The sequence below is a fragment of the Copadichromis virginalis genome, linkage group LG18 (genome assembly GCF_057382275.1).
Source record: "Copadichromis virginalis isolate Kocher_CV1m ecotype Utaka linkage group LG18, C_Virginalis_male_GT1.1, whole genome shotgun sequence".
Classification (NCBI taxonomy): domain Eukaryota; kingdom Metazoa; phylum Chordata; class Actinopteri; order Cichliformes; family Cichlidae; genus Copadichromis; species Copadichromis virginalis.
The window spans coordinates 3,442,117-3,468,493 of NC_140635.1; the positions used below are offsets into that span (position 1 = coordinate 3,442,117).

General features: G+C 44.2%; 1 protein-coding gene across 3 annotated transcripts; it reads left to right on the forward strand.

The window, feature by feature from the left end:
* The first annotated feature begins 423 nt into the window (after positions 1 to 423).
* Positions 424 to 25,686, forward strand: hhla1 (HHLA1 neighbor of OC90). 3 transcript variants are annotated; one of them, XM_085439215.1, is made up of 15 exons: positions 424 to 654; positions 3,489 to 3,584; positions 3,664 to 3,720; positions 5,215 to 5,295; positions 5,617 to 5,700; positions 6,477 to 6,560; positions 6,641 to 6,724; positions 6,806 to 6,862; positions 8,007 to 8,087; positions 8,227 to 8,253; positions 8,364 to 8,453; positions 9,624 to 10,169; positions 14,148 to 14,304; positions 15,553 to 15,635; positions 25,255 to 25,686. In XM_085439215.1, exons 2-15 carry the CDS (start codon positions 3,494 to 3,496, stop codon positions 25,296 to 25,298), a joined length of 1,566 nt encoding a protein of 521 aa, XP_085295341.1. In that variant the 5' UTR covers positions 424 to 654; positions 3,489 to 3,493; the 3' UTR covers positions 25,299 to 25,686. The 3 variants fall into 3 exon arrangements, with proteins under 3 accessions (XP_085295341.1, XP_085295343.1, XP_085295342.1); XM_085439217.1 differs by having other exon boundaries at positions 6,806 to 6,853; XM_085439216.1 differs by having other exon boundaries at positions 3,492 to 3,584.
* The last annotated feature ends 691 nt before the right edge of the window (positions 25,687 to 26,377 follow it).

The window sequence follows — 26,377 nt, forward strand, 5'->3', positions numbered from 1 at the left end:
AAGTTTTGTGTTTCACAAGGATCGTTTCAGTGAGGTGGCTGTATGTTGGTGTGAGTCAGACATTTGGAGTTCCAGCAGCTTATTTGCAGGATGCATGAAACTTGGACCAATAAATGAAAAGAGCTTGAATTAGCTCGTGCTAAATGAAAACAGGTGTGTGAGGAGAGGCCACACACAGCAGCCTGACCTCACCTGAAGTGTCTGACTGACTAAATTTACACTGACCTGTCACTTTACAGAAACAACTGTCCAACTGCTCCCTAACACAAATATATAACCAGCCAATCACGTGGCAGCAATTAGGAACGTAGACATGGTCAAAACGACTTGCTGAAGTACAGTTTTCTGTTCTCGTCACCGTCAAACAGCATGAAGTCGATCTCCAGGCTTTCAGAGCCTCCTGCAGTTCCTGTCTCTGCCTTTGGGGGGCAGTGTAGTGCAGCACCTGCAGTTGGATATTTCTTGCAGTGCAGCTGCAGGAGTGAGTTTGGATCAGTACCCGGCCTGCAGCCAGAGCTCGCTGAGCTGTCAGCCCGCTGATGTTCAGAGGGGAGAAAACAGGCGTTGTTTAATCGTTATCTGACCGCCGGTGTGTGACCGCAGGGTGGAGGCTGGTGGAGGCTCCGCAGGGCTGCAGGTGAATTCAAGCAGCAGGTGAGACGTGTTCACTGGTTTTATTTTAGCTGGGAGCCAATAATAATAATAATAATATTATGGCAGGTCAAACTATCGAAGAATTGGAGTTAAAATTTTGAATGCTGTGAACTTTGAGTGCTGCTGCTGTAAAAACAATATATTTTCCTCTTTTTATGGAAACAAAGACGGTTCACTTTGAAAAGAAAAAGTTTGCTTTGACTTTGATTTGTGAAACCTGTGACTGTGCATGTGTGTGATTTTTATCTTGATCAGAATTGATGAGTCAAGAAATACAGAAATGCAGTGACTAGACTGAGGAAGACTTTCTTTGAACTAGGGCTGCCACAAACGATTATTTTGATAGTCGAGTAGTCACCGATTATTTATGCGATTAGTCGACTAATCAGATCATCATCCACTGGATGTAAAACTACAGCTTATTGCACCAGCAGCATCTGCTCTTATATAACTATCATTAGCTTACAGCTTTAAGCTTTTAAGGTGCTAACTAAAAATAAAGACAAGATGATAGTTTATTCAATTTTAATGAAATTAGCAGATTGTTTCAGTGAAGTTTAATAAACTCCTTGCTATCTAAAATATAACAGGACACCGGAGTATATTCTCCAGCATCTCACACTTCTGATGATCAGCTGTCTGCTTGACGTTTATTCAGCTGTGTAAAAACCATAACTTTAATCTCAGACAAACCGATTTACTCAGGAACAAATAAAATACTGAAAAAAAAGCCAAACAACAACATTTTTAATTTATCTAAGTGACTCATATATATTTAACCTGAGTAGCGAAAGACGGCGGTGGGTTTGAAAACAATTTGCCGGGAGTCCGGTGTTCTCACAGCTCTAGTGACCTAGCCCCCGGCTAGCTATCGAGCTAGTGGGTAACAGATGTCTCCGAAAACGTCGGAGCGCTTTTGAAAATATGTGGTGTCCTGATAAACTGAGCAGATATTTGAGGTTTACACAGCTACATTCTCGCCTGAAAATATGTTAAACGTTTATTTTGTGACCCAGAAAGAATAATGAGTAATATTAAAACTAACTAGCTACCGCCATTGTTGGAAACTAAGCTGGGCCGCGCTATGAATTCTGGGACAAAGCTGCTTCTTCTTCTTCTTCTTCTTCGGGGTTTAACGGCAGCTGGCATCCTTGTACATGCAGTGCTGCCATCTTCTGTTTCAGTCCGTTATTACACTCTTAAATCCTGCTATTATTCCTGCGTCTTTTGTGATCTTTTGTGATCGAGTCAAACGCGCCACGCGTTTTGGCGTTTTCGCGACGCAAATCTGCTTCCGAATTTTCGCGGGACCCGCAATCGCGCGTCATCGCGCCTTTCCATTGACTTTACATGTAAACCTGACGCTCTATTCGCGTCCATCGCGTTCGGTGTGAATACACCGTTACAAAGCTTCAAACGACGCGTCGACTATTAAATCAGTCGTCGACGATTTTGATAGTCGACGTAATCGTGACTAGTCGACAAATCGTGGCAGCCCTACTTTGAACGCACAAAACGCAAATTAGATGCCAAGAAAATTTAATGTAAAAGCTCCTAAAAATCTTTACCGACATTCTGGGGAGCACTGGGTCTACTGGTGGGATTATAGAGTCATCAAAACGTCACTGTGAAGGGCTTCCTGGTCCTTCACAGTGACGTTTTTTACACAAACCCGACACTCTTTTGAAGGTGTTTGATGGAGGCACAGAGTTTACCTGCAGTGTGCAGAGAGAGGCTGATGTGTTTTAATTGGCCGACGCGTTCATCACCAGCTGTTCAGATGTTTCTGGATCTTTAACTTTCTGTAGTTCTCTTTAGCCTCTTCTCTGTTTCCTGCACAGACTTTGCATTTTTACAGAAGAAATGTGTGTTTCATCATTTACCTGGATAAAGGTTATCTAGACTCACTGCACCACCTAATGGTTTAAATTAGTATTACATTAAAGTACGGCCAGTCCCCAACTCAGCTTCAGTTATTAGCTTTCAGAGCTATACACAGATGTTTATGGCCTCATTCTGTTGAGTTTATTTGTTTTGGTGGGCCACCACTAAGGGTGTAATTCCCCTGTAATCAAATGGAATTTCAGTGCATCTGATTTAAAATTCTGATGTAATTATATTTACTTACAAATACTTAAAGGTAGGTACACTACAATCAGAGTGTCAACAAGTCAGGCTTTTACAGGAAACAAAGAAATAATTATACTGTAAGTAATTTGAGGTAGTGCTCAGTTTCACGGTAAGTTTGCAGAAAAACAAACATTATTTCCACAGCTTGCATCATAAATATGCTCCACTCTGTGGGGTTGTATTATGGAGTGGACTCATGTACTTCTATTGGAAGTACGTACATTGTACTTACAGTAGAAGTACAGTGTTCTTACATTTACTTACAGTATAATTATTTCTTTGTTTCCTGTAAAAGCCTGACTTACACCCTGTTACATCCTTACTCTCACAGACCTAGCTTTAAGTATTCGATTACACTGTAATGTCAAATAAAATGCATTGAAATTCATTCCGTTACAGGGTAATTACACCCTCAGCTGCATTACAAAGTGTTACAATAATTACTTTTAACGTCGTCTCCAGCACTAATGTGACGATGATCTATTCAGCTTTTATGTTGTAACTCCTGGCTCTCTGCTCTGTTTGTGTGTGAGGCTGATTTCTACAGAGCAACGTGTCTCTCATATATGAGCTGATTGTTGCAGCTTACATGAGATGCAAATTCACGGGGTTTGGTGGCTTTGCCCTTGTGCTAACCATGTAGCCCACTAAAAGCTGTATTTTTATGTTGAGAGTGAACGTTTGCATGCTGTTTGTGTTTGCAGCAGTCATGGCAGGCTCCTGGAGGTTCACACAGCATCCACGCTTCTCTTTCATAATCTGTGTTTCTGCAGTTTTAATACTCCTGCTCGTGAGCCAAGGTAGGCTGAGGCTATAAAGGCTCTATTGTTTGGTTTAATTATTAATAATAGTAATAACTGCTGTTTTTGTTTCCTCCAGCATTGATCTGCAGACAGCAGGAGGACAGGCACAGGAGAGACTTTGCTGACTCCACGGGTATTTTTCCTCCTTGGTTCTCATTCTGCTTGTTCACATACTGTGGCTGCCAAATACGTCTCAACGTGTTGTTTTCCAGCTCGAACAAAGAAACTTTAAAGCCCCACAAAGTACTTCGACTGCAGCGCTGTCACCTAGCAAAAATAAAAACCCTACACACAGTTGATGTGGAGGCGCACACAACTGGCTTCAGTGTATTTTTTATATGAATATCTTTAAAGATCACGACTGTCCCCCACTACATTCAGGAAACTATGTTTATTGAGGTTTGCAGTTTCTGAATAATAAAAAACTTTCTGGGTTTGCATCACAGCACAGACTGAGTCACTGAACATGTCAGATTTCTTTTTTATATTGTTTCTTTAACCAGGTGATATTTGAATATATTAATTGAATAAGGTTAACACTGGCGCCTCACACCTAGAAGGTCCTGGGTTCGAATCCTCCACCTGGCTGCGGCCTTTCTGTCTGTATGTCTCTGTGTGTTAGCCCTGCAACAACACAGGGTATACTCCCCCGCTCGCCCTATGGTAGCTGGGATGGGCTCCAGCACCCCCCCCCCCCTCCCCCCCACAACCTTGATAAGGATATGTGGAAGAGGATGGATAGAAAGTCAATGAATACCAAGCTTCACAGCTGGGAAAGGGTGGCGCTCTGGGTTCACAAGTGAGGGGGGGGACAGCAGGAGATGGACAGACTGATCCGTTGTGGTGAAGAGAGAGCGTGGAAGCAAAGTTAATGATTTACTGCTCGATCTACGCCCACGAACAACCGCGAGCTCTGGCTAGTGACCGATAGGATGCAGCTGAGACGAGCTTCCTCCAAACGGTGAAGCTCAGCTAGTTGATCTGGTTTGGGAATCTGACTCCTGCACACCTCCTAGGTGAGGAGTTCCTGGCAAATTGCTGAAGATTATCTTCCAGCTAGCTTGGGAACGCCTCAGTGTTTGCCTGGATTTGCTGGTGGAGGTCTGGGCCTCTGCTGAGGATGCTGCAGCGGTGATGGATGGAGGGTACAGTTGGTCAATGTTAAGAAATATGTGGAAAAAATCCTCCTTTTTGTAACTAAAACTCAGTTAATTTGCATAAAATGTGCCATTCATCAGGCTTCAGTCCAAAGCTTACCAACTCAAACCCCGAATGTTAAAGACGTCGTTAACGTCCCAGAGGAGCAGTTTGTCTAACGGTAAATACCGTCATCACCAACACACACTTCAGAGAAGTCATCAGCTAACATCTGTGAACCTGCTCTGGGTTGTATCACTGAAATGTTCAGTGAAATGCCGATTAGACCAACTGTTACACTGACCTTGTGTTGTTTAAATAACTGCCCCGCCCCCCGGGGACCCATTCCTCTGGGTAACTGTCACTTTTTTTCCCTTCCAGTACATCCAGTAATTACACTGGCTCATTCTGCTGATGCTGCTGTCTCCATAACGGAGATTACACCCAGAACGAGCTCCCGCTGACTTCACGCTCTGCTTTTATTTCCCAGAAATCCCAGCAGAGCACATCGACCCCGCTGCCATCGACCTCACGCCGCTCGTCAATACTTTAATAAATTCCAGCCACTCGGGTACGTTGTCCTGTCGCTGTCTCTCAGGTCTGAACCACAGAGTCACACTTCTGTTGGTTTTGAACTGCAGAGAGGACTCAACATTTAAAGGAGCAGTGCGCTCAAAGAGCAGCTTCCCTTCAGCCCAGTTTTAACATTTTAACTCTGATTTTGATTTTCAGGCTCATTGACGAGGTCGCAACATCGACCCCGTCCTCTTACTGATTATTGCACCTTTCTCCTTAATCATGAGATTGTCATTAGTGAACGCAGTGCTCTCCTGTATGTAATAATGCATCTAAGGCTGTGTGAGCTCACATGTTCGCCTGTTTTGTGTTGCAGGCTCCCGGCAGCTCTTCTCTCTGCTCAGCGTCACGTCCTACAGCTCCCTGGCTCTGCACAAACTCACCCTGTTGGTCTACAACAGTAAATGTTCTCTCCTTACAAACGTCTGCTTCCTCCGAAGCTGCAGACAGCAAAGAGTAACGCGAAGGCTGCATTTGTCTATGCTGCCATCTGGTGGTGTGAATGTGTAGTAATTACACCACCGCATGTTAACCATCTCTACTCTTAAGACGAGACTTTCTCTTTAATCGTGTCAGATTGTTACCTTTAGGGTCAGTCGTGAAGTTTGATGCACTGGTGAAGGCTGAGAAAGGGAAGAACCCATTATTTTATTTAAAACTGCAAAATAAAGCACCGAGGACGTGTCCTAACATATTACAGAAATAATCTTATTTGCCAAACTTTGTTAAGGAGGACTTATTCTGTTACTTTGATTATTATCTGTCATATATCTCCTGTTCCAGTGGTGGCTGTGTTGTCATCCACTCAGTCGTGAGGTCAGTGTATGGACAGTTTCATACAGTTTTTTTCCTGCTGTGGGATCTGTATGATGTCATCAAGAGGAGACATGCCTAATATGTTCATCTGAGCTGGGCAAAGGCCCCGGGCGCCCAAGGAGAAGAGCTAAAACAGAGCATTGAAGGCGGAGCATGAACTGCATCAATGCTCAGAATAAGATAAATGAGGATTATTTTAAACTGTTAATCATGCAAAGCTCTGCTAGCAGAAGCTGAGACTAACAAGCTGGAAATACGCAGGTCAGCAGATGTTTGGAGGCCGTGTCGTCCTGACACGTCTTAAACTTTAAATCCATGAATGACTTTGTGCTCTCTGAACAGTTTCTGTGTGTTTTGCAGTTTCCAGTGTGGGAAGCATAGAAAGCAGCGTGTTCAGGAGGCGATTCTGCTACTGCGTCACAAACGAGACCAACGACCTAACAGGCAGGAGGATTCGAACGTTCGGCCTCATTTTACGCTTCGTGCAGTTTGCTGCATGTAAACTTGTTTTTGTTTCCCATCAGACTTTACAGCCATACTGCTGGATGTGATGGGAAACTCTACAAGCTACCTGCACGAGCTCTTTAAATCCTCCTCGATACTCTCAGGTGGTAGATGCTATTTAAATGAAACGCTATATGATGTGTTTGTGTCTCTGGCTAACGGCGTGTTGTCTGCTTGTGTCTCAGTGAGCCAGAGGAATAACTCAGACTGTATCTACATCTGCGTGATGGCCGGTAAGATGGGTATGTGTAGGCCTCCTCTGTCCTGAGTAAAGTTCTGAGGCCTGGGGGAATGACACTGCATGCTTATTTTATCCTCACAGAGGTCTAGAAGTAGAAACCTTTTCTTCCTGCTCCTGACCCACGTCTAAGACTGATACCCGGTCCATGCTCACAAGAAAGGAGTCAGATTTATTATAGCTGTGTGAAACTATAAACTGTTTTTAAAAGCTGAATCTTTATTGTTCTGAGAACAAGCAGTAAGAAATGTGTTGGGTATATTCCAGTAGTTCAGCCCACAGGGTGTTTCCTTTGTGTGTATCACATTTTTATTTTCTCCCTTGATTTATTTCATGGTGAAGCATTTTTAAAAGCCAAAAATCAGATAAGATGAGGTTGAAACTGAGGAACTTTTTATAAATGTTTGTGTTTTTAAACATTTAAAAATGAAAGCTCTCAGCAGAATGTGAAGAAACAGTTATGTGACCTTATCTCCATGTTTGGTTTTAAAGAGATATCACGTAAACATCAACAAAACATTTTTTCTGTTTACACTTTAACACAGCAAAGCATCCTGCAGAGGGGCTAAAAAGAGCTCTCAAAAGGTCAAAGAGCAGCAGATCCAAAAACAATCGCAGTTGGTAAAACAGCGCCTCCTGGTGGGGAAGCTTCTGTTATCTTCCACAGACCTCAGAGAGCGATTAAAGAGATAAAATATATGACTAAACCTTATAAATGCTCCTGTAGTATACCTGAAAAATCTTTCATATAGTGTATAAGGCAATGGTGTGAAACATAAGGCCCGGGGCCCGCTGGACCGCTTTGTAAAATAAGTAGGAGGGCGTATATTTATTATATTTTTAACTTTTCATGTTTTGCAGCTTCTCCTACAGACACACACACAGTTTACATCATGCTGACACATTTATTTCATCTTCATCACGTAGGAAGCTGAGACATACTGTAGAAATTGCCCCTTTTTTCTTTTTCTAAATGTGTAATTAAACTTTGTTGATTGGCGTTTCACTGTTTGGCCCACGTTGGATCGGTGGGCTGTGCGCAGTCCTCCCTGTAAAATGAGTTTAACATCTCTGGCATCAAAGATGAGGCTGATGATGATGCTGCTGATGAAGGTGTCTGTCTGAATGCGACGTTGTGTTTTGTCCAGGCAGAGAGGTGCCTGAGCTGTGGGACGTCGGCTCCATCACGCCGCTCTTCAACCAGACCATCGTGGAAGGACCGCACACAGGTCTGTTCACTGGTTTGTGACGGATTCATTGATGACCAGCAGGTGGCAGATTAAAACGAACAGCACCAGATCAGTGTAGAGCTCATTATGTCTTCTTTTTCATTACTTTCTTTTTCCCCACTTTGTCTTTCTGAACCAGCTAACATCTCCTTCCGGCTCCCTGTCGGTGAGTACATCAGGACCTTTAACAGGCCCCTTCAAGCATCTGCTGTCATCAACCAGACGCTCGAAGAGCCGCTTAATTCTCCTCTTCAAATTGTCTATTTTAAATCTCAGAATGGCACCAACTGCCCACGAATCTGAGTCACATCTCTCCATCTGGGATGAGCTCCATGCTAACCAGCAGAGTCCATTCAACCGCACATGGTGAGTCTCTCCAGGAGGCCGGCGTTCAGCGTTTGGCTCGTCTTCACAGCTCGATCTGTCAGGAAGTTCGGGCCAGACTCGGTTTCCAAAGTTTAATCAGGATTAAGCTGGTTTATCTCTGATGTTCACAACCAAATGTGTAAAACAAAGAACTGGAAGCACATTTAAAAGGATATGCATGAATGAACACTAAATAAAAGAGATTGTTCAGGTTTTTAAAAGTATAATGAAGTCAGTCAGATGCTAGGTTTTAATTTTTAGGAGAAATTGTTTGTGTGAGAAATACCAGGAAGACCAAAAGACTGATCTTTGAGCACACGGAGCGACTGCAGCCAGGGTCTTTTTTACTTTTCATTGTCATGTTATTGAGCTGTGAATCTCAGCAGAGTGTGTAGCTCTCTCCGTGGTCGAGTGTCGTGTCACATGATTGAGAAACATTAGTTATTGGCTAAAGGAAGCGATGCGTCTGTGCGTCACACTGTTTTACAGCCAGTGTCGTATGATGTACGTTGTTACCTGTTCAAGCCTCCTGTGCGCTTTTTTTCTTGTTGTGGTTGTGATGCAGGTTGATCTTAGCTTCATATGTTCATTGTTGCTCTGCCTCCGTCCTTGAGACTCAGCACTGGTTTGCATCTCAGTGTGAAACCTCTGTCTTCCCTGTGCTTGGATACAGCTACCTTCTGAAGGGTGTTTCTTTCCTATAAAGGTGTGGGGGGGTTTTTTACCATGGAAAAGATCCTGTGATCATCCCCCATCTGGTCTTCTGTGGTCATCGAGCCTTTTTAAATCCTGTAGTGTACTAAAATGTTGATCAGACCACTGATGCTCCCACTCTCTGTCTCTCGGTTTGTTTTGTTTGTTTTTGGTGAAGTTTAATGAAGTAGTTTTGTTGTTTATTGTTGTTGTTTGCTGTTTATATGACTGTGTACAGATTACAGTTATATGCATAGGTTCTGTTAAAAGTTTAAATTGCATGGACACAGTGGAGAGGTCCAGTTTGCTGAGGTGGAGTCGAGGACACCTTTAAGCCTTACCTGTTTGCTGACTCAGGCTGTAAACGTGTTTATTTTTTAACACGTGGTTCTGTCTTCAGTCCCATGATGGCTGCGTCCTGCTTTCACTCTTGTGGAGACAGAAAATCGAGCCTATTTCTTTCTCTTGGTTTATCAGCTTCACCAACAGCTGTGGATGAAGCAGCTGCATCTACAGCGAAGGTCACCACAGCTCAGCCGCTCGCAACAGCTCCACAGCCTACGACCGTCAAGCCTCAGAGTTACACTACAGCCGAAACACCGGAGACAATCCAGCAACCCATGGCGCCAAGCATGACCGCAAGAGCTGTAACGACACAAAGGGGGACCACGCCCACTGTGGCATCTTCTCAGAGTGGAACTATAGTGGAAAAAACAACTTTAGCACCAATTACAACCTTAAAACGGCAAACCACCACCGCCGCCGCTCCGACTGCTGCAGCTCCCACCACAGCAGCACCACGATTACCCACGACGCCGGGCAGAGCTTCAACCTTCTCACCAGCAGTTAGTCTGATCCGCACGCCGCCGTCTACAAGCACAGCAGCCCCGCACACGACGTCCACAGTTCATTCCACGAGACTTCCACCTGTGCGAGCCTCAGCAGGACCCACGGTGCCCAGGAGGACTACAGGGCCTCTGGTTAGAGGAACTACAACTCCCAGCAAGCCAACGGAGAAACCAGGTAAACGATTTGTTCTTTCAGATATTTTAATATGAATTATTTTGTAGCTTCAGCAGTGAGGAAGATGCTCTTGTGTGTTTCTCAAAATAAAAAAGATGAAATGTGGCAAATAACCAGAATAAAAAATGAATAAAACCAAAAATGCACCAGAGGAATACATGAGAGAAAATCTGGACTTCTTTAAGTTTCATGAAGACGTTTCTCCTCTCATCCGAGAAGCTTCTTCAGTTCTGAAGAAGTTCTCACAGTTTTACCTGCTGGACAAAGATGGCGACGGGTTCACTGTGACCCATGATGACGGCTTGTTGGGAAACATAAGGACAGACGAGTGATTTTATGTCGTTATTGATGAATGGATACGGAGGAAATCAAACATGGAGACCTGTGTAACATCACTGTAGCCACAGTCTGACTCCGCCCACTGACCTGCTCTCACAAAGCGACTCTAATCACATTGCAGCCTTCCTTTGTCATTTCTGGACACACCAGCGGCACTGATTCAATTTCAGCCTGGAGAAAGGTGTGTGTGTGGCACGGGAAGCCATGCTGCAGATAGTAACCATGGTAACGCAGGCTCGCAGCCTCCTGTGTGAAAGCTTTGATGGGTTTTAAGCTGCAGAGGTTAAAGTCAAATTAAGGCCAAGCGTTCAGCGTTTATCTGTCTGCTGCACTCAGCGTAAACCAGGAGCTCGTTATGAAATTCCATAATTACATCGTGAGGAAAATGAATACGGATTCAAATGTCAACAGTTTCCAGCCGTTAACGTACATTAAGACTATTTTATATGACAATGGATTAAAATATGTGAAATGCACATTCACTAATTGAATATAGTGTAATTTGCATAAATAGTGTGACCCACGGTAGATAAAGTTGAGACTGTGTAGAAAAACAACAAGCATCCACTTTCTTACGCTTCTCCAGTTCAGGGCCACGCGGGGCTGGAGCCTTCCCAGCTATCATAGGTCAGGGAGGAAGACGGGACACACAGAGGCAACGTTCACACTCACTGCATGTGTTTGACTGTGGGAGGAGGCTGGAGAACACCCACACACTCCCACAGAAAGGCCCTGGGCTGGATTCAAACCCAGGACCCTCCTGCTGGGACACCCTTCGTATATTTTCTTGGATTTTTATCCCTCAGCTGTAAACGGCCGATTATCATGACGTGACGGGCGGGTGGCATGGACATGCAAGTGTGTGAATGTAATAACGAGAGTACGAGGTGACATAGGAGCATCTATACAATGGGTGTATCTACTAAAAATCTCTGACAAGTTTGAATCATAGTGACTTTGACCCCGAGGTTAAAATCAGTGGTCAAGGTTTCTGAAAATCTTGTGACTATGATAAATTGAGAACAATGTGATGCAGGAGTTTGATACCACACGTGTCTCCACAAGGAGGCTGACGCCGCCGGTGTTTTTATGTAAACGTTGGCAGCATGAATTCAGCATATCTCAGGTTTGGCTTGTGTCATCTGTTCATTCACAGCCATTCTGGGGTTTCAGGACTAAAACTGGGACAGGAATGGGGTAAATAATGTGACGGTGATGTAAACTGAAACAGGTGATCGTAATCATGATTGTTACAGTTTGTCCAACAAATGAGTGAGAAAAGTTAGAGAAATGTTCCGATCTGTTACCAGCAGCGAGTCCAAACCCAGCGCCTGCTGTTGATGTGCCCGGTGCCCTGCGCTGCATTAATGTCCAGCAGCACGTGATGGTTGTGGCTCCTAAGATATCACCTGTGAGGCGCTCAGTGTGTTTCTTCACCTTTCCCAGCACAGCCACTAGATGGCAGTAACACCACACTGCAGATAACAGCTGCGCCCCCAATGCTTCCGTCCCCTCCTCTGATTTTTGCCTAGCAACAATCAGAAGGCCGGAGCATCCTGTGCAATTTGTCAGCGAGTCATTAGCGTGCAGTGAAATGAGCGTTTGTCACCCAGCTGCACATGTCTGAGTGTCGGCCTGTGGAGGCTGATGTTTGACTGACACACACACACACACACACACACACTCAGGAATGAACGCTGAAAATCAGGTCGTTGTTGTTTTTGTGTTTATTTCTGTTCAAATTAAAATGAAATGATGAGTAAATTTGGAGACAGGAGCTCAGATGAAAAGCTGCATGAGTTCACCTGCTGACTGATTTTTCTCCTCTTCACAATGATGCTGAAGAAGGAAAACTGACACTTGTTGGCTGAACTCATGAGTTCACGTCAGGTTTTCAGCAGTTCGTCAGTCACATGACCCTCAAACCTCACGTGCTGCTGTGTCTCTGCAGGAAGCTGCTGTGGGTTCATTGTTGCCTGAAGCCCCCCCACACCATCACAGCTCCATGTGTCACCATGGAAACATAGACTGTAAATAAAAGATGGGCGTGGCAGAATCAGAATAATCCCAGAGGAAGTTATGTGGGTACAGTTGCTCCACGACAGTAGGAACAGTAACTAAGTAAACTTAATATTACAATATGTTACAAAGTTACAAATGTAACTAAATCCATGTTTCAGAGCTGAGTTATCGTTGAATCATAGTGAGCTGCACACTCAGTCATCTGCTAATTAATGTGAAGTGAAAGACGAACACAATACCAGAATTGTAATTCACCAAAAGTGAAGCACAGACTTTTTGGATGTTTGCATTAAAACTGCTCCAGAATCGATGGTTCGTGTTCAGTGACTGCAGTTTAATAAGGAGAGAGACTCTGAGAGAACTGAACATAATTTATTGAAGCACAGAGTTATAAAATATTAGAAGCTACATCGCAGGGCAGAGCCCCAGCAGCAGTAGGCGGTAGGACGGGACCCGCCGGAGTGTAGCGGCTAGTGGTGATGGAGAAGAAGCAGATGGAGGTTTGGATGAGCTGCAGGACAAATGTGAAGGACAGAAGAGCACTGAGGTTTAAAGGGAACTGAAGCTGATCGGTTTACAGAAGGCAGCCAAGAAAATTCAGTAAATATGGGAAAAATGAAGCAACACAAACACCAAAGACTGCAGATCTGACTTACTGATGTGGAGGCGGGGCCTAGGAGACACCTAACAGCATCTACCTGTCAATCAAAGCAGCCACACCCCCAACTTTAACTTTAAGCTTGATCTAATTGAAAAAGGTGAGTTATAAAAATTATCACAGTCGTGCAGTTGTGACAAAGGAGGAAACGTCACAGAGGCGGGCGGTGTTTTTGCTTCAGGACGTGCTTATTTCTGCTGTAAAGGTGAACATTTTAACACGACTCTGTGGGATTTTGAACGTATCAGTCCAGCTCTCTGCAGGTCCAAAGTCCACTCTGTATGTTTCTGTTCAGGTTTCTCTGCAGACTTTCATCATGAAGGTCTCCTCTCAGCCAACCCTTTCAGTGTTTGAACTCTGAACTTTGCCCCTGCTGCAGAGGAAACTCCTCAGCCTCAGGTTTTTTAGCTTTTCAAGAAACTTTCTTGAAATTTTCCCGACTGACTGCAGCTTCATTCAGCTGGAAACTATTCCAATGACACCATCAGAGCGACACTGACAATAGTGTGCACGCCTTCCCTCACGTCATCACACCGTCTGTAATATGTTCTCTAAAATGTCCCATGTATGAAAAGCAGATTCTGTGCGTGCTTTTTTTGGTTGGGTTGCCAAGCTGATGTTAATCACGCTCCAGGATGAAATCCTTTGTGCTGCATTTCCACACCAGCGACCAAACATCCCTCTTGTTGGTTTAAATTTGAATAGGAAAAGATTTTTCCCATCGTGATCCTGTTTGCAAGGCGAACAAAAACGTGCAGCATGTGGACGAGCACGCAATTAAAATTAATCTGAATGTTCTGTGAGCTTTTAAAGGTTAATTTATGATATGTTTATTATCTTTAATGTGACGATCACCTTTTGTCTGTGGACATCACCTCCTAATTAGATTTTCTCCTGCAGAACACACAGATTAATTAAGCCGGTTCACGACTGACGTTCTTCTCTCTGTGTGTTGAGAGGCTGTCCCTGGAGGAGGCCGGAGCTGAGCGCCGAGTCCGTCCCCGGCGCCGCCACGACCGTCGGCGCCCACAAGCTGCAGCCCTGCGTCCTCGAGCTGTGCAAGTTCTTCTCCCAGTGCCTGTGCAGACCCTTCAGCCACAAGACGCGCATGAAAAGGTCGGCAAATTCCCCCTGCTGCCTCCAGACAGCACCGCTGCAGACGGCGGTTTGAATTGTACTCCTGCTCAGTGTGTTGCATCACTTATTTCTCTCAGCTGCTGCACTTCTTTAGGTGGCCACAATAAACCCCGGCAGTGTAAGGCAGAGACACACACAGGTAGACAGAAATTACAGGGTGAAGCTTTCTGAAGTATTCTTAACAAGAATGAGTGGCTGACGTCATTCGTGACAGTTCACAGCAGCAAATGTTAAAATGAAGCTGTTTGTGTTCTCGATCTAATGAGCACTGCTCAGAAAATGAGAAGAAATCATGCTGGGTATGTACACTGAGAAGGACCGGACAATGTGTTATTCATGCTGTTTGATGGAAACAAAGATTATCGACCTGCAGAGGGCTGGATTAAAAAAAAAAAAACCTGAAAATCAAAGTGAAACAATGATGCGACAGGTCAGTCGATTTGGCTGAAATTTTAATAAATTGCAACAACTCAAAATGATGCTCAGTAGTTTCTTTTGGCCCCCATGTGGTTAAATACAAGCCTGACATCCCAGATCTGAGCCGGGGCATCACTGAGCTCCTGGTGTAATCCTTGTGGCGTCAGAGGTGCTCTGACTTTTCTTACCCTGCTTGTTTGAGGGTTAACGCCTGTGCCATTCTCCTGTTTGGGGCTTACAGCTCTTACTACGAATGATGAAGAAGAAAAAAAGAGCGAGTTACCTTCCCCAGGATCCGTGCTGGAGCCGGGTCAGAGGAAGAGGCCAGACAGCTGTGGCTCTTTGGCCTGATCGCTCAGCAGGTCGGGCTGTGGAGGTGAAGTGGTCTGTGGGCCGGGCAGCGTTCAGGGTGGAAGTCCTGGTGGTTTAATTCCCCTGCTGCCAAAACCTTTTTTTTCCTTTCTTTTTGACACATCTGAAGTCACCTGAGAGGGACACCTCCTAGGTGAGGTGTTTCAGGCATGTCTTACCTGGTGGAGACCCCCTGGGCAAACTCAGGACGTCCTGGAGAGATTTATGTCTGCTCGCTGCTTTGGGAATGCTTTGGTGTGATCAGAGACCGTGACCACCTCCATGTAAAGACTGTATTTGCTTGCAGGTTAATCATCAATTAAAATGTATATTCTCGGACATGTGGCTCAAAACAAGCCTGATTTCTGTCTGTTGAAAGCTGAAGTTCCCACTCATGGCGAGCTGACTCTGAAGCAGAAGCTCAAGGTCAGCGCTTCATGCTGTCATCTTGTCTTGCAGGTACTGTGACGACAGCCACCTCTGGTATGAGAAGCACACCTCTGAAGTGTGTCGGCGGGTCAGGAGGGTCTCCTTCTCCAGAAGTAAGTGGACAGCATGAGTCATTGACCTGCCGGGCTCTGATGCTCGAGACTCCCTGTGCAGTAAAACCAACACCTGCAGCAGCAAATTATAAACTCAGCGCTTCAGCCTGATACAGCCGTATGAAAGAGTTTGGGCGCCCTGGGGCAAACTGCATATTTTATTGATGTTTGAAGAGAAAAGGAGTAAACTTTTCAAATCGGTAAAATATGCAGTCGGCCACAACATTATCTATTGATTTTGTAGGAGTTTGTTAAGATTTTGACCAAGAAACTTGAAGAAAACATGCACCTCCAAAATGTTTGAGCTAACAGGAAAGAAAGTAATAAAAAAATAGACATTTTCACACTGAGAACATGAAGACGATTCATAGTGACGAACGATTCATGGACAGATGATTTTAACCCTTAGATGCACACGTGGGGTCAAAAATGACCCCAGGGGTTGTTTTTCTTCAAAATCTTTAAAATGCAAAGTTGTAATATATTCATATTCCAGGTATTCCTCATAAAATATGTTTGTAACATGAGGCCATTTGCATTTTTATTTATTTTTTCATTAATTTAAAAAAAATGCAGTTTTTGTATCACTACCCCACTCAAAAATGACCCCAAGCAGTTCCTATGGAATCTTCTATGAAACTTTCATTCTTAGCAACTCTCACTGACCCACTTACACTTCTGATGGATCAAGAATTAATTTTTACACAGTAACATACGTGATTTATAGTCAGGGCTGCACATAAGTGGTCTGCAGGTGTGCATTCGCTGTCAAAATAAAAGTATTCCCGGAAATTCAGAGAATAGGCGCTTCTTTTGTTGTGGAGGAACACCAAAGTTATTGCCTACGGAGCTTGCTTCTTTGGCATCTTTAAGAGTTCTGAACAAATGTCTGTCCTCCTCCAGAACATCTTATGTTCGCAAACACGCATTCCAACTTCTTATCTGGTTCTGCAAACGCGCACCTGAGGACCATTTATGTGCAGCCCTGTTTTATAGTTTCCTGTGCATTTCAAACATTGTCCTTTCTGATGTTTTTTTTTTTTTAAATATTTAAAGTAGCATGGTTGCTATGAGGCCAGCAAGGATCCCTGTGGACTTACAAATGATCCAGGACGGATGGGATGAAGAGCCCATCAGAGGCATTGACTCAGAATCTGACATCTCAGATATAGAGGACCCAGACTATTGTCCCCCCCACTTAACAAGGCCAGTCAGATACAGAGGAGTCCTCCGATGAGTCCTCTGAAGAGGAAATGGATATTGAGTCTAACAGAATGAGCCCCTCTTACTGCTCTAGCCACAATATTCTGAATTAGTCAGCCAGGGCTTGCAGTTGGGTTTAGTACTGTCTCCCCAGTAAATGCATGGAAGATGTTCATGTCTGATAATATAATAGAAGAGGTGCTGTCATACACAAACATGGAGGCACGAAGAGTAGCCACAGACAGGGGAAAGAGTGGAAAAATATAATCAAACATAAGTTCCTGGCCTTCATTTGATTGACCATTTTTGCAGGAAGTGAGAAGAACTGGGATGTACCAGTTGGTGTGCTTTTTGGGAGTCCTCTGCATAACCTATTGTACAGGCCACTATGTCGATTTAAAGATATTCGCCGTTTCTTGCACTTTGATGACAAGAGGACCAGAGCCTACCGACTGAAAACAAACCATATGGCAGCTTTCAGCTACGTATGGGGCCTGTTCCTGGTCAACTGCAGGCAGAAATTCATCCTCAGTGATTGTGTTACAGTGGATGAACAACTTGTGCCTTTCAGAGGGAAGACCCAGCTTCTGCAGTATATGCGGAGCAAGCATACAAAAGTGATACAAGTGATACAAAAACTGCGATTTCTTAAAATTAATGAAAAAATAAATAAAAATGCAAAGTGCCTCATGTCACAAACACGTTTTATGAGGAATACCTCAAATATGAGAATGTTACAACTCTTCGTTTTAAAGATTTTGACAAATAACAACCGAGTTTATAGCAAAATGCATTGTTTCTATTTGGGGTCATTTTTGACCCCACTCGTGGAAGAGTGTAGGTACTGGTAGGTTGTGCATCCAAGGGTTAAAGCAGTCTGATCACGTATGTTGAAAGGAGTCAGATAAAACAACTGATGTTGATCCAAATCCTGAAGGTGCTGGTTTGAAACTGCAGAGCACTGAGAAGTTATTAGATGTATTACTGAGTCTCAATTAAACCTTCTGTATTTAATTCATCTCATATACATTGAGAATGTGATGGATCAGACAGTTTCTTTTCTCTTTGCTCTGTATGATGTCATCTTGTAGTATGAAAACCACACCCACTTTATGGGGCAGCCAATGAGGAGAAATTTGGCTCAAAGGAGGAGGAGCAAAAACTGCTGGTTTGAGTCAGAGGATGGACTCAGTAGCTGCACCGAGGCTCAGCAGGAGTTAAAAGTGATTAATTTAAACGCTTATTCATGCAAAGCTACTCAAGTATCAGCATGAGGCATAAAAGAAACATGTGGAGCTGTAAGTTTAACATAGAAAATAGTGGCTATGGCGTGAGGAGTTTGGAAGTACAGGAAAGATGTGATCTTATTAAGTATAAACGGTGAACTGTTTCTCATATCGGTGCATTTTAAGCTATGCTGTCACCCTATGATAGAAGATGAAAATGTTTTAGGATAGTATTCATGTTGTGCTCTTCTAAGCACTGCAGGAAAACCCAGGGATGTTTAATATTCCTAAATATATGGATAGGATGATCGGCGGGTTTCTGTTTGGGTTCGTGTGGAAGGATCTGCCAGAGATGAGGAGAAGAAGAAGCTAAAACCTTTACTAGGTTTTAATGTTGGAGTGAGAAATAACGAGGAGTGATTACCAGAGGATCTCTCAGGCTGCTTTTGTGTTTCATGGTGAGAAATTGCTCACAAAGAGGAGAAAACAGGGAGCGATAACAGCGATAACTTAATTCAGAAAGCATTTAATGACAACAGGCTGACAAAAACATTCAGTTTTCATGCTTACCCTACAAAGCTCTGCTGACCGAGAACAGAAAAATCAAATCTCACTTTAATTTTGCTCCGTTGTTACTCAGAGAATCGTTGTTGATCATCTGAAGCTGATCTGAAGTCTGGGTGCGCTCGTTTGTACTTGGTACTGATTAAAGAGGCGATCAGCGCCGACTAGAAATGAAAGGCTGCTGGAGACCAGGAAGATGAAAGATTAATCACCCAACTCTCAATTTCTCTTATTTATGCAGCAAAATGTTCCCACCGTGGAGCCCAGCTGCTGTAAAGGAAAATAGTTTACACATAAACAGCAACGTTACCCAGCTGACCAACATACACTGAACAAAAATATAAACGCAACACCTTTGTTACTGCTCCCATTCCCCATGGGATGGACGTAGAGACCTAAAATTCATTCCAGATACACAATATAACCATCCCTCCCAAACAGTGGTCACAAATCAGTCCAAATGTGTGGTAGTGGGCACATCTGCTATATTGAGATAATCCATCCCACCTCACAGGTGTGCCACATCAGGATGCTGATCTGACATCATGAGTAGTGCACAGGTGTACCTCAGACTGCCCACAACAAAAGGCCACCCTGGAATGTGCAGTTTTGTCTCACAGCAAAATGCCACAGATGCCACAAGCAATGAGGGAGCGTGCAATTGGCATGCTGACAGCAGGAATGTCAACCAGATCTGTCGCCCGTGCATTGAATGTTCATTTCTCAACCATAAGCCGTCTCCACAGGCGTTTCAGAGAATATGGCAGCACATCCAACCGGCCTCACAACCGCAGACCTCGTGTAACCACACCAGCCCAGGACCTCCACATCCAGCAGGTTCACCTCCAAGATCGTCTGAGACCAGCCACCCAGACAGCTGTTGGAACAATTAGTTTGCACAACCAAACAATTTCTGCACAAACTGTCAGAAACCGTCTCAGGGACGCTCAACTGGATGCCCGTCGTCCTCATCGGGGTCTTGACCTGACTCCAGCTCGTCGCCGTAACAGACTTGTGTGGGCAAATGCTCACATTCGATGGCGTCTGGCACGTTGGAGAGGTGTGCGCTTCACGGATGAATCATGGTTCACATTGTTCAGGGCAGATGGCAGCTGAGAATGTCCCAGTTCTTGCATGGCCAGCATACTCACCGGACATGTCACCCATTGAGCATGTTCGGGATGTGCTTGACCGGCGTATACGACAGTGTGTACCAGTTCCCACGAATATCCAACAACCTCGCACAGCCATTGAAGTGGAGTGGACCAACATTCCACAGGCCACAATTGACAATCTGATAGACTCCATGCAACGATGTGTTGCACTGCATGAGGCAAATGGTGGTCACACCAGATACTGACCGGTTCTGGGTCCCCAGACCCACAATAGAACAAAAAACTGCACATTCCAGGGTGGCCTTTTGTTGTGGGCAGTCTGAGGTACACCTGTGCACTACTCATGATGTCAGATCAGCATCCTGATGTGGCACACCTGTGAGGTGGGATGGATTATCTCAATATGGCAGATGTGCCCACTACCACACATTTGGACTGATTTGTGACCACTGTTTGGGAGGGATGGTTATATTGTGTATCTGGAATGAATTTTAGGTCTCTACGTCCATCCCATGGGGAATGGGAGCAAAAACAAAAGTGTTGCGTTTATATTTTTGTTCAGTGTAGATGAACTTATTGGTTGTGGTTTAAACCTGCGCTATTGATAATGGCCAGCAGGAGGCGACTCACCGGCTCAATCAAATCATAACCTCGGTAAATTCTGAGTTAGTTTATGTTCTCAGTTGCTTGTTCAAGTCTTCCTAAGTCTCACATGATGATCATTTTGAAAACTATGGTTTGCATTAGCTTCCAGTAGAATATAAATCAGGGCCCGCCTTACCGCCTGACCGACGTGTTGCAGAATCCCTCGGTTTCCCAATCGGATCCATTCGTGCGCTTTCTGGGAGATGTGGTTGGTTCCGAAGCATCTGAGCTGCCGTTTGTGGGTCTTGCAGCATTTAGAGAATTACTGGATGTGCGAAAGACGTAAAAGAAGCTTTCTGTGGCTGCTGCTGCAGATGTGTGATATCATGAAATATGGCCGTAGCTTCCAGTTCTGTCTGCATTCTTTCTTCCGGTAGGAAGCGAAACCCGGTGTGCAGAAAAGCCCAGACTGTATAGAAGTCTATGAGAAAATGGTTGTCCTGCTCAAAGAGTGTAAAGCCGGGTCTGTCTCAGTAAGCATGCAGAGAATACAACATGATGTTGATTTGTTGGTTTCTGAGCTGGTTGTATATAAAATATGGAGGAAGCATCTGAAATGTCACCCACTGATGTTTCACTCTTAGTGTTCCATTAAATAAAATACATTTTATTCACATAGAGCCAAATCACAGCAACAGTCGCCTCACCGTGCTTAATATCGCGAGGTGAAGACCCGACAATGATAATCAAAATCAAATAAAAAACTATAAATTTTTTTATATAGCACATTTAAAACAGCAGTTTTGATCAAAGTGCTCCACAAGTTAGGAAATAAATAAAATAAGACAAATTTACTGTGGTGGGGCGTGGTCTCCGGTGCCGTGCAGGCAGGGCGGACGCACCTGCACGGCACCCTTAATCACGCCCGCCGAGTTAAAAACACGGGGACTCGGGGGTTGGGGTGTGTCGTGGTGTGACAAGTATTGAATAAAATGGCTGAAACCTATGATCCCTGGACCCGCCGAGTCTCATTCACACCATAGAAACAAACCAAATGATAATCAAAATATTTTACGTCAGAGCCAGAGTAAAAAGGTGGGTCTTTAAACGAGATTTAAAAGACTGAACAGTCTCAGAAGAGCGAATGAGAGCTGCAATAGCAAAGACACGATCACCTCTGGTTTTCAACCCAGACTTAGGTTGCATTAAGAGCATCAGGTCAGAAGATCTTAGTGCTTTTTTAGCACGGGGCAGTGTTATTTAAGATTTTATAAGCGAGTAAAAGAATTTTAAAATCAATGCGAAATTTCACAGGAAGCCAGCGTAAGTTAGCTAAAACTGGAGTCATATGATCACGTAGTCTGACACCTGATAAAAGGCTGCAGCAGCGTTCTGTACTAACTGCAGACGCTAAAGAGAGGAGTGAGGGAGGCCTCAGTAGAGGGAGTTACAATAGTCCAGTCTAGAGGTAATGAATGCATATGGTCAAATTTATTTATGTTGCAGATTTAAAGCAAAGTGCTAAAATAATCAGATGAGATGAAAACATGACAGGACACGATGACGGCAATTAAGAAAGGAAACATAAAACCTATTGAAGAAGAACACTACACTGAGTACAAAGCTGAGCCGTTTTTCCTCATTCAGAATTTGTGGCTAACTATCGTAAACATGGACGCTGAGCTGTTATCAGAAAAGGGTTCAAAGGTGAACGCTGACATCGACCCGGGAACCTGCACAGGGAGGTGAGTGAAGGACGGCAGGTCCTCTAAATGCCTCGCGTGCTTCAAAACACCAAGATGAAAATGCTTCACATGAGACGACTCCCAGATCCAGAGGGTGACGTCACGGTTGCTGCTTCCATCTTTAATATACAGTCTGTGTAGGCCTTTTAACAATAACAAGGAGAAAATCTGACGAGTAAGGACCGAGAAGTGAAAGCCTCAAAGATGAGGTCATTTTGTAGTTCTATAATGACTTGTTGTTTCCTGCTTCATCAGTAAAGCTGGTACGAGAGTCGATCCATGTTGGTGCATTTAAAGCACACCGGATAATTGGGAGCTCGCTTCCATCCTTCACCTGTGCTGATGGCGACGTGTCGGCCCATATCACAGCTCATTAGAGCAGCAGCTCTGCAGGAATCTAATGGGCTCAAGAGGTTGTGGAGAGAGTCGCCTCTTTCCCGGCGTCTGACACGCCGAACGATTCCAGCGGCAGGCCGTCGAGAGGCCTGTCAGCTCAGTCCTCCGGCTCTCATTAGACCTCCGGGTTTATTTTTAGACTCCGATAAACCTGATTAGAAAGTGACATGAAAAGCAGCGAAGGCAAAGATTAAAAACTCTCAGCTAACAGCACAACATCGCAGAAGCTCCGGCTCATTTATGGGGAGCAAACTCAGGGTTGTTGGAGTTTTATGGGTAAGCTTTCAAGCGAGATCGCATTCATTTCTCCACATAATGCTTATTTTATGATGAAGATAAAGAAAATAATGAAAGAAAATGTGGAAAAGATGACAGCTCTGCGTCGTCAGTATAATCTGTTTCATATAGTCATCATTTATTCAGTATGTGTGAGACCTTTGCTTTAAGCATGTTTGATCATTAATAATTAATCGTTGGTGGATCATCACAGAATGTTTCAGGTGTTCAGGAGGCAACGATATCGAACACGATGACGCAACTTTTTACAAGATAAGCGTGAAAAGTCATGTGATGTCGTTGCAATCCCGTCACTGGAGGATCTTGAACGATGGGTGCTGCAGAAGGTTTCCTGCAGACGGTCTATAAAAACCAGGCTACCAGCCAGGCGTTTTATAACCAGGCTATGAAAACGGAGGCAGGCACCTGCGAGCCTAATCTGAGGGCAAAGTCCTCCTGCGGCTCTCCCCTCGCTGCCTATAGCACCTCCCACAACAACAGCATGCCCACTATTTGAATTATTTTTGATTTCATTGAAATTAAAATCTTTTTTTAAGCTCAGTAAATACGCTGGGGATGACCTGCTTCCCTGTGTGGAGGAAGTGTTTCAGGCTCTTGTTCCCACCCTCGGCCACGAGCTGTGGGTGATGACTGAAAGCGTGAGATGGTGGATACATCCTGCAGAAATGAGCTTCCTCTGTCTGGCGTCTGGGGTTTTTCAGAGTAAAGCTGATGCTCCTTTGCTATGAAGAGAGCCAGTTGGGGGTTTGGGCATCTGACCAGGATGCCTCCTTGGTCAGGTGTTTCATGTCCTACTGGGAGGAGACGTCCAGACACACTGGAGAGATTGTTTCTCTGGAAAAGCTGGAGGAGGTGCTGCTGCACCTGCAGCCTGACCCTGACTAGAAAAGCAGCAGATGATGGAGCGATGCATGAAGCTACGATTATGGAACAAAATCATTCTGATCGTTTCTTCTTCTGTGATCGAGGAGCCCTGTGGGGATCCATGCACGGAGGCTGACTGCCTCCATCGGAGGTGGAGAACGAGTCACTCACGGCACTTCACAGTGACTTTAGTGACTTTATCTTTTTATTTTTAAATCACATTTATACTAAAAGCTCCTTCAGATAAGTGATCTCAAGCTTCAGTTTAAATGTGCTGCTGTTTTTCCTGGACTGGAGACGACCAGTGTGGAGACGAGAGCTCGCTAAAGCTTTTTAAACCTTTCTACACTCGAGCTCATGACAAAACTTCATGACAGGTTCTCCTCAAAGTTCGGATTATGATCCCAGTGAAGATAAAATGGTGGAAAACTGTTATTAACAGGAAGAAGGATTTTTAAGAGGTTTAGGATTTTCTTCATTCTGTTCAATTCAGCTCAGTTTTATTTACATAGAAGCCACAACATTACCTCAACAATCACATGACCCCCTGTGAGCAAGCACTTGGTGACAGTGGGAAGGAAAAACTCAAGCAGGAAGAAACCTCCAGCAGAACCAGGATCAGGGCGGTGCAGCCATCTGGGGTGAGGGGAGGAAGACAGGTGAGCCACAGATTAATAATAAATAATGATTAAATGTAGAGAGGTGTATAAACACAGAGAATGACGATCAGTGAAGAAGAAACACTCAGTGCATCATGGGAAAGCCCAGTCACTGCTGACGTCACGATTAAGACAAACGAAAGGGTTTGAGTGGTCATATCAATATTTAAGGTGTGTTCAGAGACAATTTATGATGTGAGAAAACATTCCACCTTAAGAGCTGCCAGCAGCTGCCGGTTCCCTTTGACTGACTTTGATTCTACACCCTGAACAGTGGCTGATGGAGATGAGGGTGGAGAGACGCATCATTAGTGTGTAATCTCTCCAAAGGTATGAAAAGAGCTGCAGCTCGTGAACGTGTGTCATACTTAAAAGAAGAAGAAGCTGAATCTGTGCAGGGGTGATGCTCGTGGTAGATCTCATTACAGAGTCGCTCGACTCCTCTCGAGTGCAGCAACACTGACGTGATAACGAGTAAATATTTGGCAGCTGGTAATAATGCAACAGTGCAGCAGTGATTAGTTGGGTCTGTCTAATCTTTATCAGCCTGATTGATCCACGAGTAAAAAGTGCAGTCAGTCGCACGCTGAAGGAATGACAGAAAGTTTGAATGTCTTCCTGAGCTGGGAGGCCTGCTGACGTCCTTCAGGCTGAGATCAGAGCTCAGAGCTCGTCACACTCCTCCTATTGTGTCCGCTGACCAAAGGAACAGAGGGTGTTTTGAGGAGTGCGACCCCTTTTTAGTGTGGTATGCTGTGGTTGCCTGCACTGTAATAAATCCTTCACGTGATTCTGCTCGTGCGTGTTTGTGGAAACAGCCAGCAGCTCGGTTCGTTTCTCTTAAACACACTAAAATACGGATCATTCGTGGATTGTAATCGGAGGAAACAGAGGGGAACGTTTGCCGTAGCTGGTATTGTTTTGTCGTAAAACTCTGTGACCTGGCTGTAACCTTTCCTCCACAGACCTGAAACAGAGGTGCCTGACAAAGATGTGCAATAAACTGTGACCGGAGAGGAACAAAGAGCCGCTCATCATCACGAACTACGGCACGCAGCACGATTACGGAGGCCAGATCTGAGTCAGATTTCTGCATCTGCACGGGTTTGGAAACTGTTTACACGCTCACGCAGCGGCGCGGCTTCACATTCATCCCCGTTATCTACTCTGTGATTTCATTTACTTTGTATCTCCAAGAAGATGAAAAATAATTTGATTAATACTGGACTCTGAAATCTGCAACCCTCAGACTAAGTGTGGACTGTTTATCCTCAGATCAAATGAAGACTGTGAGGCTGATACAGTCTGAAATCTGAAGAAGAAGCTGTAGAAACCCAGAAACAGATGTAGGGTTTGAGGTTTTATGTCTGTTAAATAAACGTCTGGTAATTGTTGTATTTTTTTCTCATTGCTCGTTTTTGGATCTACGTTCAGCCTTAATTTGTTCAGATTAATCAAAGAGGTTTGGATCGTCTGGACAGAGGAGGGAATTATTTCAGCCTGTCGGAGTCGATCCAGATCTGACTGTTCATGAGCATAAAAATGGTGAAGATGGGACATTTTCCTCTTACTATTAGTTATCAAAAATGTATCTGATCTAATCAAGATCCTTGTGGATCGGCAGGCTTGGAGCGCGAGGCGTGATCTCAAAGAAAAACCTGGAGTGTCAGATGACAGCCACGTATCCATGAAGCCTAAAACACCCAGAACAGAGTTATTATACTTCCTCATCATTCTAGTCAGCTTCCAGAGAAGATTCAGTTTAAGTCTGATTCTTTAATTTATTTATTGAGGGTATTTGTCAGACGTCAGGTTTCAGAAGTTCAGAGTCAACATCTGCTCCACAAAAACTCAAACTGGAGACGTTTTCTCTGCATTTTATTTGATTGTAGTTCGTTTTTCAAGCACATCTTATTGTTTCAGATTTTTAAATCTTTATTTGGTTTTCCAGTTGTCTTTTTCTATAAAGATGACGTAGGTTCAGATATAACCGATTATGTGGAAAAAGTTAAACAGAATGAAATCCATCTATAGGATATCTGTAGGACTACACGTGGAGCTCAGCGGCCGTTTTTTTAGCCTAGTTTT